Here is a 15,088-nt window from a genome sequence, read left to right on the forward strand (position 1 = left end):
AGATCGCCATCCTTCAGAATTTTTCAGATTATCTGGACGGGATGTTTCTGAGCTTCCCTCAGTATTTTTACTATCAACATGAGGGGATCTCCATGAGCATTTCGCAAAATTTACCCAATCTTCTGGAGCAGATCGCCATCCTCCAGAACTTTTCAAATTATCAGGACGGGATCTCTCCGAGCGTGCCTCAGCATTTTTACTATCACCAGGAGGGGATCTCCATGAGGTTTTCGCAGAATTTCCCACATCTTCTGGAGGAGATCGCCATCCTTCAGAATTTTTCAGATTATCTGGACGGGATGTTTCTGAGCTTCCCTCAGTATTTTTACTATCAACATGAGGGGATCTCCATGAGCATTTCGCAAAATTTACCCAATCTTCTGGAGCAGATCGCCATCCTCCAGAACTTTTCAAATTATCAGGACGGGATCTCTCCGAGCGTGCCTCAGCATTTTTACTATCACCAGGAGGGGATCTCCATGAGGTTTTCGCAGAATTTCCCACATCTTCTGGAGGAGATCGCCATCCTTCAGAATTTTTCAGATTATCAGGATTAGATTTCCCTGAGTGTCCCTCAGTATTTTTATTATCATCAGGAGGGGATCTCCTTGATATCGCATATTCTCTCCAATTTGTTGGATGATTCCTCCATCCTCCAGAATTTATCGAATTATCAGGACGGGATATCTCTGAGCGTCTCTCAGTATTTTTACTATCATCAGGAGGGGATCTCTTTGAGTATTTCGCAGATTCTCTCCAATCTGAGGGACACTCAGCGAATCTCCCAGAGTGTCCCTCCGTATTTTTATTATCATCAGGAGTGGATCTCCTTGATATCGCAGATTCTCTCCAATCTCTTGGACGATTCCTCCATCCTCCAGAATTTATCGAATTATCAGGACGGGATATCTCTGAGCGTCTCTCAGTATTTTTACTATCATCAGGAGGGGATCTCTTTGAGTATTTCGCAGATTCTCTCCAATCTGAGGGACACTCAGCGAATCTCCCAGAGTGTCCCTCCGTATTTTTATTATCATCAGGAGTGGATCTCCTTGATATCGCAGATTCTCTCCAATCTCTTGGACGATTCCTCCATCCTCCAGAATTTATCGAATTATCAGGACGAGATATCCCTGAGTGTCCTTCAGTATTTTTACAATTATCTGGTGAGGGACGGGATTTCAATGAGCCTTTTCCATGAGTGAGTTCCTCAGAAGTTAAAGAAGGAGAGTTCCAATTATCATAATCCTTATTATTACAATTATTTATATTTGGGTTCCTTTTTTTTTTCCTCCTTCGCCTGTGATTTCTCGAGTCACTCATTACAGGGGTAATAAACTGATCTGATTTCTCGTATAAAATATTGACGTATTTCAAAACTTAACTGTACACCCAATAGCTGTGATATTCCAAGTAGAATTAACTTCCCCGAATTTCAACAGCCCGAGTTTTATCATTATTCATTTCGTTTCAGCTGATAACTAAAACTTATCTATTTTTTTTTAATCGTAAAAACAAGTTACGTCATTCTAAATGGAATAAGATTAAAAAAAGGCGATAAACTTCTTTGCTTATAATCAGTTCATATCTAAAACAAGATAATTTAACTTGTATGTTAAAATACCAATTATTGCAACCTATAAAAAATGTTTTCCGAACATAAGAATTTAGGTAAGTCGGTAGGCACTTTATTTACTTCGCAATGGAGTTGTACAATGGAACATTGGCAATGATCTGGGAAACATCCTTGAGGATGATCCGAAGAAACGCCATTACAATTTTGATCTTCTGTTAAGGGAATGGATCCCCTACTTTGGTAACTCAGTGACCTTTGCGCAAAGTCGTGCACTTTAAGGTAAAATAGTTTGTGGGGACCGATACCGTACACCCTCGGTCTCTACACAGGCCGATCAGTGTTCCACTAGGAACCGTATCTCTACGATCAGTCCATTGCGAGCCGATAAGAATTAAGGATTTGAAAATAATTTTCCGGATGAAGAATTGAAAAATATTCGAAATTTCATTTTTGCATTCTTTTATTTCCTACGTCTGTTGGGAAGAGTTCAAGAATTACTCTTTATGAGCATTTCAGTGCAGATCGGCAGCAATAAAGTAGACAGCATCAGAGAAGTGTTTGTCCTGAAGACGGAGACGCAGCAAGATATGATTAAAATCCGTAGAGTTCTCTTTAGAACAAATTGGACACCCCGACACCAAAAAAATAAAAAATAATAAAAAAAATAAATAAATGTGTAAATAAATAAATAAAATAGCACCATATAAAAAGATCATGTAAAAAAGAGATATTTGACCATGTAGTAAGTCTTTATAAGTAATAATTTTAAGATTTGCAACCTGATTATGCCTCAAAAGGATTTTAGGAATAAGTCCATACATAAGATTTTGGGTACATAAGATTTTGGGTCTTGGGTATTATGCAGATTTTTAACTGCTTATTTTTATATTTTCAAAAAAATTATAGCAAAATCAAAATAGCCTTTATTTCAAAATTAAAAACAATTTAAGTACTTGAGACACGTTTCATAGGCAATTAAATAGAATGTCTGTTAGTAAAAAACTTCTAGATGAAGTTTTTTTAAGCCTAGAAGAAAGAAGTTTTCTCAATATTAAATTTTTCAATGAATAGCTAATCTATCTCTTTTAAGAATCAAAACCTTACGATATAACTTATGTACGTTTCACGTAGTTTTCTGAATTCAATACATATCTGAGAACTGATTTAAGCAAAACTGAAAAACAAATAAATACGTTTAAACTATCAAGGAATAACCAATATGAGATGGTTTAATTTGAATATGGTAATGCAAATGTAAAGAAAAAAGTACAAAACAACTCTTAAAACTGCAAAGAAACATTTATTTTTCAGTTTCTAAGTTTTAAGCAGATACTTCAGTTTCATTTTTTTTCTTTTTCGTATTTTATCTGCTTCTGTTTCCTTTGAAATTAAAAATAGAAACATTTTAAAATGATGCTGCTTCTATAATAACATGCTATATAAATATAAAAAGGTAAGGTAATATAAAAGTTTTAAAATTGCACATTAAATATTTAACGTAGAAAGAGGAAATAACTTACAAAATTTTAAAAAAAAGGAGAAAAACATTCGCAATGTTCAAAAAATATGCCATAATTCTGAAACAGGCTTAAGCTGATTTTAATAATAAATGTAAAACACGTAAATTTATAATTTAACGTAAAACTAAACTAAAAACGTAATTTTTTCCTAATTTCTTAATGATAAATCTACACATTTAATAATTACAAATTGACTGCATCGACAAAAAAATGATAAATCGTCATGCATTTTTATTCAATGATAAGCATTGCATATTATACCAGTTTTACTTTCGCAATCGCCCAGAAATTAAATTTCCTTCCAAGCACTAACAACCATCGAATAAATTTCGATAGCTAAAGCTGGCTTTTCCAATTGCAGTATTTTCCATTCATCCGTTTCCTTCAGAACTAAAAAGTTCGAACAAATGTAGTTCATGGTATCTGCTTTCAAGTCCTTATCGTATAAATCAGCACACTTTAAGATCTGTAGTGCAGTTTCAAATGAAAGATTCAACCTTAAATAGTTTGTGCAAATATCCCTTAGTCCCTTGATTTGATAAGCTCTTGCTGCATACATTAAATCACAAGCTTTAGACAGAGTTAGATTTTCTACCTGAGCAGCATAGATGAAGGAAAGGAGATCACCTAATATCACAGCATCTAAATCCTCTATAAGAACAATTTTGGATTCTATTGTAGAAAACATAGCTTCGAAAACTGAAGATCTGGCAGAGAGAATAAACTTATGTGCCGGTACAGTGACATTGCCACATTTCAAAGTGACATCAGAGAAAGCCCCCGTTTTCATAGCAGACATCAAATCATTGGATAAAATGTTTGAAGAATCAGATAATATGCCAAGATCACGAATTTTTGTGCCACCTTCTATTTCTTGCAAATTCTGTTTGTATTTAGTTACTGAACGCCTCATACTATCATACTCTAATTGAGACAGTTCATTCTCGCTATCAGCAGATGTTTTCTGATATGTAGGTACTTGCTGATTAGTAGATCCGTCAAGAGCAGAAGATGCTTTACCATCAGTCCTTACATTCTGATTGGTGGATGCTTCAGAACCAGACGATACTTCACTACCAGCCAATATTTTCTGATTAGTAGATGCTTCAGAACCAGATGATGTTTCACTATCAGCCCATACTTTCTGTCCAACAGATTGTTCTACTGAAGTTATTTTAGCTTCTGGTTGCTTCCCCTTCAAGGAATTATGAGACATGTAATTTTTGGCGTTTATTGTTGCAAGCAATACCGCAGAAAAAGCCATAAGGAGGCACAATGAAATTATCGCAGCATTAACTAGATAATTTTTCATTTCTCTGAATATTTTTTCCAAATTTAATTGAAAAATCAATATTTGAAAACGAAGTTGAAGTAAATAAAAATTTAGGCTTAAGTACAATTCATTCATTAAGTTTAGTATAAATTCACAAAGCTTATTCATTCTATCGTATGTTTCATTACATGAGTTAGTATCAAAAATGCAGAATTATAAGAGGATCGATATACATAAGATTTTACATACAGTATATTGAATTTGAGCTCATAACACCTTTTTATTCTACCGTTTAAAGAACATTTAAAGGTCTGTTTTTATCACCAATAGATATTAATTCATTTGAATTGATAACCAAGATTTATCTAGAATTCTCAGATAAATTGTTTGTATGATATCAAGAATAGCAGTTTAGGTTTCATTAAAGATATACTTGTGTAATCCTATATTTTTGTTCTGAGAGAAGAGTTTAGGTTATGCAATTTAGGTTATACTCATTATCTTATTTCAACTGTTGAAACCCAGGGCAACATAGATTCAAAAGTTTAATATTTCATTCAGCATAAATAAAAGTTATTACAGTTTATTTAGAATATTTTACTTTACTTTCACGTTTAATTACAAAATAATAGCCGCTGATGAGACAAAGTTTCTTGGTTAAAACTGCCCGTCAACTAAATGCTAACAGTTTGAGGGAGCAGACAAAAAATATGCTTAATAATTACTGCAGACGATTATTTAATCAGAGATCTAAGCGTTCTTTCTCTGAATTAACATACCGTTCCTTTGACGGATTCGAATTTCTGACCCCTAAAATATGGGGGTAATTGGAATCTGGAAAATATGATCTTCATAGTTAGATAACGAGAGCTTTCGTGAGTTTGGATAACTTAATATTAGTTTCCTTTTTTGAGTATATCCTGATAGTTTTTTTTTAAGTGAAACAAAAGATATTTGCATAGAAAATTTGTTTTGTCAACAGAATAACATAAATTTGAAATTATATATATAAATTCCATTATTAAAAAGGATAAATAAAAATACACTTAAAAAATAAATTAGATGAAAAACAAATTAAAATTTGCTTTTTCACAATAAAAGATTATTTAACAAATTAAGTGAGTTATCATGCAGCTTTATGTAAAAATTATAACAAAAAAGCCTTACCAATTTACCAAAATTTATAGCAAAATAGCGAAACTCATTGATCTTAATATTTTTAAGGTTGTTTTGAATAAAAATGACCAAACTTTAATTTATTTTCAGTATTCAGAGCTCTTAGCCTTTATAAGAATTTAAAAAATTTTCTGAAATTAAAATTTTCCTTTTTCTAAATTATGAAATAAATTATATTTTTTAAAAAATTTTCTGAAAATAAATTAAAGTAAAATAACTGAAATATGTATTTTCGAAGTTTAAAGCAGTATTTTTTTTTTTTTTAAATTTAGAGAAATATTTTTAAATTTCAAAGGAAAAAAATTTTAAATTTTAATCCAGGAGAAAAGTGCTATCAAATTTTAAGCTTTACTAATTAAGTACAATCATTCAATACGGAAAAACACAAAACCAATTTTAAAGAAAATTTTTTTCTTTCTTTTTGATCGACCATCAACTGCAATTTTTTCAAGAAATAAAGAAATTGATTTGATCATGATTTCCAACATTTTTGGGTTTTGGATCTCCTAAAAAATGCATATTTTTTCATCTATTGTAAAATAAATAAATAATAAACTCTTGGCATATTTATGGTTATTAAACTGAATTAAAATTGAGTTTCACCAATTTTTTGCACAAATTTTGATTTGGCCATCATTAGTTTCTTGACTAATTAAAATGCTTTAAATCCAAAGAGACTGACCGTAAGTTTCGTAATTAACAACTCGGCAGACGCGAGTTAATTGGTTTAAAAATTGGTTAAAAATTAAATAATATTAAAAGAGATTTCTTTTTTGACATTTTTCGAGCTCTTGTCGAGTGATACAATACGGATGTTTTTAATGCTTTTTTGGATTGAGACAATTTGAGATGCATAGAAATTAATAAGGATCAAATAAAAAATGTGTAAAAGTTGTTGATACATGTCTGTCTGACAAGTTTTGATACTGTAGATGAGTGGTCAGGTAAAAAAACCTTCTCTTCAAGCAAACTGAGCAGGTTTGCATTCTACTTAATAATTCTAGTGCTATCTATATAAAGTTTAAGTGTGGGTTCTCAAAAACATGCTCTTATATCTTTACTGTCTGTCTACTCTTTTGCCTTTTTACACATTTTCAACTTTGTTAAAAACAATTCAAAAACTAGTAATAGCGAAACATATTTCTATGTGAAAGTGAGTAAAACTTTGATGAAATGCTTGTAACAGTAAAAACTAATAAATATATATTAACTAAATCTTATTCATTCGTAAGATTTTAATTCATTGTATCAGTTCGAATACCGAATAAAATGTATAGATTAAATCCTGCAAGTTTTTCTTTTCAGAAATTTTTTTTATCAAAATATTCCTAAGCGATTAGCAGCAGTCACATTTAAATGTATAAAAGAAAATGATTAAGCTTATTACTTATATAAAAAATATTCAAAAAATTTCTTTTATTTACCTTTTGGGCTATTTTTTTCATATTTAATTCACATTGGAACTTTCATTATAGGAGTAAACTTCTAATGCCAAAGTAGGATTTTTCAGTTTGAGATCTCTCCAGTTTTCTGTTAATTTTATTTGTTCATACTGTTCTTTAATGTAACTCAAACAATGTAACTTCATTTGCTTGTCAGATACATGAGCTATTTCAAGAATTTTAATTGCATTTGCACAAGATAAAATTGACTTTAAATATTCTATACATCCCTCTTTCAACCCTTCGATTTGATATTTCGCTGCCGCGTGCAGAAGATCGTAAGCCATTGCTTCAGATTCCATTTTCAATCGACCAGAATACATGAAACTGACCATTGCCCGAAAAATAGATGGATTTATATCTTCGATGACTACCCTGTCCAGTTTACTAGTAAGGTTATTATTTGCATAAATGGCTTCAAAAACTGGAGACTGGGAACTGAGAACACATTTGTGAGCTTTCAGAGTTATGGAATCGCATACTAAAATTGTATCTGTCATGTATTCTTTCTCAAACATTTCTTGAAAGCTTGCGGATAAATTGTTCAATTTCACAATTTGAAATTCTTCTGCAACATCCTTATTCTTTGCCGCCTTGCTTTCAAATATGAAAAAGAAATCCAACTTGTAATCTTCCATTGTCGCAACTTTTCTTTTTCTCATACCAGGGAGAAAGATAACATTTTTAGTTTGCAGCACAAGTCCATAAGAAACCACTTTGACTAACAACTTAACTTCGTCCTCAACTTCTTTGTTTTCTGAATACCTCCTTAAATAGAAGTTCCATGCTGTGCAGTTATATTTGCAATTCCTAACGATTCTCAATTCCCATGTGTTATTGAGGACATCCCCTAAGACTATTACACGCCTCATATTGCTTTTTCTATAGTACCACGTTAATACTTTCTTTTCCATCTTGTTTAGAAAGAAAAAACTGATTTGTTTTGAGAGACTGAATTAAATGGCTTTATCTTTCTAGGAAGAATTTGATTTTACTTTTATGCAACCATCTACAATTTCAATATACATTCGTCTTATCAAATGTTATTATCAGCGAGTATTGCATGTCAAGTTAGTTGATAAGATTGTTATTTTGTTTGATGTTTATTAAACAATGATCTTGTGACATTATCATTCTTTTTTGTCCCTAATAAGCATATTTCTTTTATTGCGTAAACTTTTATCTCGTCAAGTTTTCTTTTTGTTTAACCCTTTGGCGCAGAATTTTCATAAAATAAATTTTCTATAATTGTACATTACTTCATGTGAGTTAGCCCATCTATTCATTCTTCAATCCTGATTGCCCATTGTGCAGCTTTGGTACAACGTAAATAAAGTACTACTACTGATGAAACTTACCAAACTTTAGATAAAGGGGATTTTATCAATGAAGTGAAGGTAGCCAGTTCTCAATTATGACAAAAAAATAAATAAATAAATACCAGAAACAACACATATTCGGAATAACTACCACGAAAATCCTTCATAGAGAAGAAAATAGTTGTTAGGCTAAAATTTCCTCTGAATGGTAAATGCATATTAGTTTAATGCAAAACTCGTCAAACAAAACTGTTACTATTCTCAAAAGTTTTTCAAATGGTTTGGTTCAATATACAAAGCTACAGAAGTGAAATTTATTCACACAGGAGTGCACTAGACGCATTCCTCATAAGCTCCACAATGTTAAGCTCACCACAGGTTTTTCACAAATAAGTAAGTTTTTATTTTTTACACAAAAAAAATACTCTATCTTAAATAAGACCTAATTTGATGAAGAGTTTTTAAGTTTAAATTTGCTAAATAAAGTTTATTTTGCCACACTTTTTAATTAACTGCAAAAAGAATTTAAATACAACTAGGTTTTGCATTTAATAGAAGATGAATGTACGTAAGGAAGTTAGTAAGCTTATCGCTTACTTCATAGCCTTCTACAGTAAACAACGGGATCGGAGTAAGTTTTTTAACACTAGATTGCCTTAAGGAAGTCATTTTGACAGCTTTTAATTTCAATTAGAAAAACAATGATGTCTATAATGACACAATTTCTTAGAATTTTGCGACTTTTTGTACAACATATAATTTTTTTTATTGTTAATATTTACTAAAAACTTGTTAAGTAACTGTAAATAATATAAAAAATGCTAAAAAATTAATTTTAAACAAATTTATTTACGCATTCACAATCCTGTCATTTTGACTGCTTTTAGGCAATATAGGTATATCCTAAATTTCCGTCTCTCTAGTGTTAATCTTGTCTTTCTACTTGAAAGAGTAAAATAAGAATTAACGAGAAAAAAAATGCGTTACAGGTTCCAATATCAACTCAGAATTTCCTTATTTCTAATATTTTCATAGCAGTTTATTAGAGAATTGAATTTTACATGCTATTTCATAACATGCATTCTACAGAGATTCCAACTGCTCCGGACACGCCAAAATAATTACAAAAACGGTAAATAACTACAAACTAAATTTTGCAAATATTTTACGATTTTTGCTTGCTTTTTAAAAGGTATAGCATGACATAACTACTATAAAGTGGTGAATTATGTTAGCCTACGAATTATTTAGAAATAGTGGTGGATAAAAATATACTAAATTGAATTTATTAAACCGAGAATCACAATTGATAAACTACAACTTTAAAATATTTATTTGCTGTCCGGAGCAAGTTGGCATCTCTGAATTTCTATAACAGTTCTGATCACCACCGAAAAAAAACTTTTAGAAAACGCTGATTTTCTGCTTATTTTGAATCAATGCTTTAACTTCTATTGTTACGTAAAACATAAAGCAGTTAGTTTTATTAAAACAAACTTATAAAAGTAAGTAAATAAGTTGCAATTGTAGATTTAGCGTTCAATAATTGTATAGCTGCAACTAAAGAATGTAATATAATTAGGTAATATGCTACTGTTACTTTTAAATAAAGGTGCATCACTTAGTATCCCGTTTAAATTTTAAACATTTCTAGATTTAAATTTGAAAAAAAAAGAACTATCAAAATCACAAACGTAATAGTAAAGGTTAATATCAAGAAGGGATAGTAAATAAATATTACCAGTAAATACCATTAGAGCATACCATAGAATCATGCAGTTTAATGACGTTTGTAATCTTTGAAAACGTTTGTTTATTTTATGCTGACGACCGCGTAAGATACCTGAAGTTTCTTACTTTGCTAAGAATAATATCAGGCAATTTTTCTGTTAAATAACATTGTATGAGATGGCAAGATTACAATTATAAGATAGATAGAGAAATAATTCAAGTTAATATCTTTTTAAATTTACATTTTGGTTATAGGTTATGCCATAAGTTATACAGTGATAATTTTTTTACATTTATTTATAATGCAAAAAATTGACCTCATTAAAGGCATTTAACACTCTCAACATCATTTGCGCAGTTAAAAAATTATTGAAAAATTGCGCTTGATATCTGCACTCACGGAAATCAACAATATCTTTAATAAGAAAATGAAGGTATAAGAAGCTTAAACTTTAATCATAAAGTAAATATTCAAATTCCTATTCAAATCTTACTCAAAATTATATAAATATTATTTTAAAATAAAGGGTCACTATAACAGTGTATTGTAAGTGCACTATTCACTTAATGGAATGTTTTAAAGTGAATCAGTTTTGGTTTCTTAATATTATGTAATGATATAAAAAATTTATAAGTTAATGATGTGAAAAAACTCAAATAAAAAAGTAACTATTTTTCTTTTATGTATCAGAATTAATTTTAAGTAACTTGTAAATAAACGCAAGATCTGCAAAATTTATTAATGCAGTAAGTTTTGTTCTAGTTGAGTTCATATGAGCATGTTGAAATTAGAATAAAAACAATCCAAATTAATGTGTTAAAAAATAGTAAATTTATAATCATGTTTTGCTTCAAAGACAAAAAATATGTTATTGAACAAGAGATATTTTTTGCATACAAATTAATTAATTAATTATTAAATATATTTTTGTACACAAATTAATTTATTAAAAAATTACATTTATTTATATACAAATAATTTAAAACTTTAAAAAAATTGCAAAGAAATGCTATCAAATCTTAAAGATAAATGTGATTAATTCTCTTACCAAAAACTTAATAAAAATCGTAAAGTGTTGACTTTATATCAACTTTTAAGAGAAATTATAAAAATATCTAAATTAGTTTATGAATCAAAAATAGTAAACTTCAAAAAATGCTTCTCTTCTAAGATAAACTTTAATTTTTTATATCAAAAGAAAACTATAACTTTTACAAACTATAACAAAATAAACAACATAGTAACATAGAAGTGCCAAAATTTTTTCAAATAAAGACAAACGTATTTAAGTTTTTAAACCAAACATGATTGAAAACTCACACAGAATGTTTTTCTAATAGTCAGCAACTTATGAAGATGGTAAATAAAATTTACCTTTATATCACTCAGCAGCACTACAAACTTCCAATGCAAGCTTAGAATTCTTTGATTTAAGATCATCCCATTCTTGTGTATTTTTTAATACATCAAAATTTTCTTTAACACAATTTAATGCATCTAACTTTAAGCTAGAATCATACAAATTGGACACCTCAAGAATTTTAACCGCATTTTCCTGCGACAACTTGGATTTCAAGTAATCAACGCACCCTCCTTTCAGCTCTTTAATTTGGTATTTCTCGCTAACGTATAATAAATCAAAAGCCATCGTCATAGAGGCGATTTTAACTTGGCCACTATAGAGAAAACTGATGGCTGCTCGGAACACGCAAAAGTCGATGTCCTTCTCAACAACAGTGTCATTCCTACTCTCTTGCATTGGACTAGCAAACATGGCTTCAAAAACTGGTGATCTAGCGCTTAGGACAAACTTGTGTGCCTGCAGGACATCATTTCCACATTGTAGAGTCACATCTGTTAAGTGACCTTTATCAAACATGGCTTGGAAATCATCCGCCAAATATTTGAGCTTTGATATAATTGTCTGTTCCTCAAATACATTTCCTGTGGAATCAGTTTGTGGGAACCTGAGGATGCAATCTAGGTTGTAACCAGTCAACTTCCGTGTGTTGCAACGAAGTGATTCCGATCCCATGGTGCCTCCACCGAAATATATATCTTTATCCACAATGATTGTGGTACTTGACACCAACTTGACTCTTAAGCATACAGCGTCCAATCCTTGTTCTCTCCGGATTTCAAATTCCCAGCTCGTGGAATAGCTGCGATCATCATACATGGTTAATGGACTCTCAACTGAATCTCGGGAGACATTAATGCTTATGTACCATACAGAATTTAGTTTAGAACCAAGACGTTCTTTATATCGGCCTTCAGATGAAATTACTTTCATAAATTTTCTTCTATTGCAAGACCAAATTAGAAAACGATCACTCATTTTGATTTGAATGCTAAGTTTAATCAAATAATGAATATTCAGGTTATTTATCATGTGCAGGACTAAATGGGGAGTATTTATTTCCTTTGTATTTTTATCAGCACCTTCCCTTATCAGGAGAGAAAGAAACAGACAAAAACGATTGGCTGCATGATACTTGAATGCATAATCTTAAGGATGCAAAAGAATATTTTTATGCAAATAAAATAATATCTTTGCGGTTGAAAAAAATGCGATAAAACTATACCTGTGGTTAAAATGCTTGATAAATTATGTTATTCAAATAAACAACATTGAAAAAAAAACACTTTAAAAAATATTGATAGAAAATTGAAAATGAAATGTTTTTTTTTTATAAATTTTGATTCAACTACTAGTAACTGTTTGACGCCCGGTGGCTGACCGGTAGCGCTTCGCGCTGTCGTGCCACAGGTCCCTGGTTCGATCCTCAGGCCGGGCAAGGTTGACTCAGCCTTTCATCCCTTCAGTGGGTCGATAAATGAGTACCAAGCATGCTTGGGAACTAAACACTGGGGGTTCCGCGTTCGGTTAACCACCTTGACCGGAACATCTGCTCCTGCACCCCAGACCCCAATGTCAAGAAAACTGAGATGGGCACAGTAGGCCTCGGCCCTCTATGAGCTGTCGCGCTGCTGAGTTTAGTTTACTAGTAACTGTTTCCTATATTTTCTGTTTATGAACCATTCACTTTCGTAAGGAAATAATTAGCAAACGAATAATGACAGTTAAGCAAAATATTTTGATATTTTACGATATACTTCTATATACATATTTAAATAAAACAGTAATAGAATATAAACCCATCGCAGTTGCAGTTACCCATAAGCTCACTGATCACAGACAGTTATGCTTGATTTCAGTGATCTATTGGAAACTGTGTCTAACGATCAGTCCAATGTGGAACGAACAGCGAATCAATTAAAAAAAAGCATTAGTATTCGAAGCATTTATTTATTGTTGCACATGCATTAGCAGGCTTGTGTGCTCATAATAAAGTACGATTTATTATAAGCTTATCTAATGATGAAAAGCAGATAGCACAGGTTGGAGGATGATATTACATCTACTGTAGCGTGGAGGTAACGGGTTCAAATCCCGACGTATCCATAGATATATCTTTAAGATATCCTTCTCTATCTTGTGCTATCTGTTTTGTGTATTGAAAAGGGCTTGTGAAACTAAGTAAAGATCATAAAAGCATGCATATGTATGTGTTACAATAAAAAAAATAAATATAAATAAATATATGCATCCAGGTAGGAGGTAGGATTCGAACCCACTGCATCCATGCGTCTATTTTATAATGTCGAGACAGTCTAACGAATAACACTTATGTTACTGATTTTATTCAGCCTTGTTCAGGCATTTGTGTATTTAAAAGCACATGCTTTTCATAGTTTTAAAAATTGGTAGATGCTAGCTTATGGCTTACATAGAAATTAATACAACTAACCGACCAAAAACACAGTTGAACGGCGTTTACTCAATAAAATCGAGGTACAATATTTTATTTGTAATTTAACCCATAAGTCATTACGAAAGTGTTACGATAAGAATTACCGGTACCTTTTGTTGTTACCATGAAACCAGAAAGAACTGCAAATTTTAAAATATTCTGTTAGTTTTAACCATATTTTTTTCTCCGTCCGCGAAAGAACCGAAGTTACGCTGTATCGGTTCTCGTTAAACTTTTTCACTATAAAGTGTTAAACTTTTTTGAGCACAGATCTAAAAGCTACTATAGGAGCCATCCTCTCTGCAGAGGGTTAAAATTGCGACGGGATATCTTCAGAGATGTTTTCGAGACCATCATCAATAACTCATTGCGCAGATCTAGTGTAATGTAAATATAATACTACTAATGTTATTCGTTTTTTTTAAAGAACATTTTAGTAATTTTATCATGATACTTTAGAGCATGACATGAAAACCATTTTTTTCGGTTAAATTTACATTTCAGTTTTGTATTTTTTACTAAATGTGAGGTTATAAGAAAAATCTAACTTTTTTGTGAGCATAAACAAATAAATGTAATGAAGTTGAAAAATTTATTGCATATATATTTCAGTACATTACAATGGACGTAGATTTGTTACTAGTGCAATACAACTTAACTATGCAAGACATAAAAATGATGCTCTGTTTTTTCAAACACAGCAATTTTGAAGGTTAAACAATAATGATATAAGCCAGCAAATATATTTCTTATGAACTTATGCATTTCAATACTGCAATAATTTTTTTACACTGCGCAAGTTTTTTTATGGTAAACTAATAATAAAGATTTTAATGTTTATTTTAGATATTTTTCATACAAAATCATATTACTTTTTTTTAATTTGTTTTCATTTAATACACATCGCTTAAAAATTAGAAACACATGTAATGTTAATTAAATATAAATGTAGATATAAAATAGCTGGAAAACTCTTTAATTCCAACTAAATATTATTTTGCATAAGATTTTAAATTTAAATACCAATCATTGACTTATCTCACTAACTATTAGTTTAAATTGCATGCATTTTGTTTTGCAGCAAAATACTGGAATTTAAAATCAGCTTTCTCATATATTTCATAAAAAGCTTAAGTTGCTTTTTATGTGAAAATTTATTTGAAAAGTGTACATTTAATATTCAGGAAACTAAATAAATGAATCAATCAATCAATCGATCGAATTATTAACTATAG

At 30.7% G+C, this 15,088-nt stretch overlaps 3 protein-coding genes across 3 annotated transcripts in view; all 3 read right to left on the reverse strand.

Annotated features, from left to right (window-relative positions):
• LOC107439475 (uncharacterized) overlaps nt 1-1,487 on the reverse strand; it is a gene marked incomplete in the record, with an annotated part of 14,675 nt that extends 13,188 nt beyond the window's left edge. Inside the window, 1 exon segment of the mRNA XM_043045860.2 lies at nt 259-1,487. Coding sequence (XP_042901794.2) covers nt 259-1,323 — 1,065 coding nt within the window.
• A 1,898-nt stretch (nt 1,488-3,385) lies between these two features.
• Nucleotides 3,386-4,360, reverse strand: LOC139426858 (TD and POZ domain-containing protein 3-like). The gene has a single exon (XM_071186969.1). The coding sequence runs from the start codon at nt 4,358-4,360 to the stop codon at nt 3,386-3,388; it is 975 nt and encodes a 324-aa protein (XP_071043070.1).
• Nucleotides 4,361-11,205: 6,845 nt separating this feature from the next.
• LOC139426803 (speckle-type POZ protein homolog) lies at nt 11,206-12,599 on the reverse strand. The gene has a single exon (XM_071186877.1). It carries the CDS (start codon nt 12,428-12,430, stop codon nt 11,420-11,422), a length of 1,011 nt encoding a protein of 336 aa, XP_071042978.1. The 5' UTR covers nt 12,431-12,599; the 3' UTR covers nt 11,206-11,419.
• Nucleotides 12,600-15,088: the final 2,489 nt, after the last annotated feature.

Source organism: Parasteatoda tepidariorum, chromosome 10, assembly GCF_043381705.1.
Source record: "Parasteatoda tepidariorum isolate YZ-2023 chromosome 10, CAS_Ptep_4.0, whole genome shotgun sequence".
Classification (NCBI taxonomy): domain Eukaryota; kingdom Metazoa; phylum Arthropoda; class Arachnida; order Araneae; family Theridiidae; genus Parasteatoda; species Parasteatoda tepidariorum.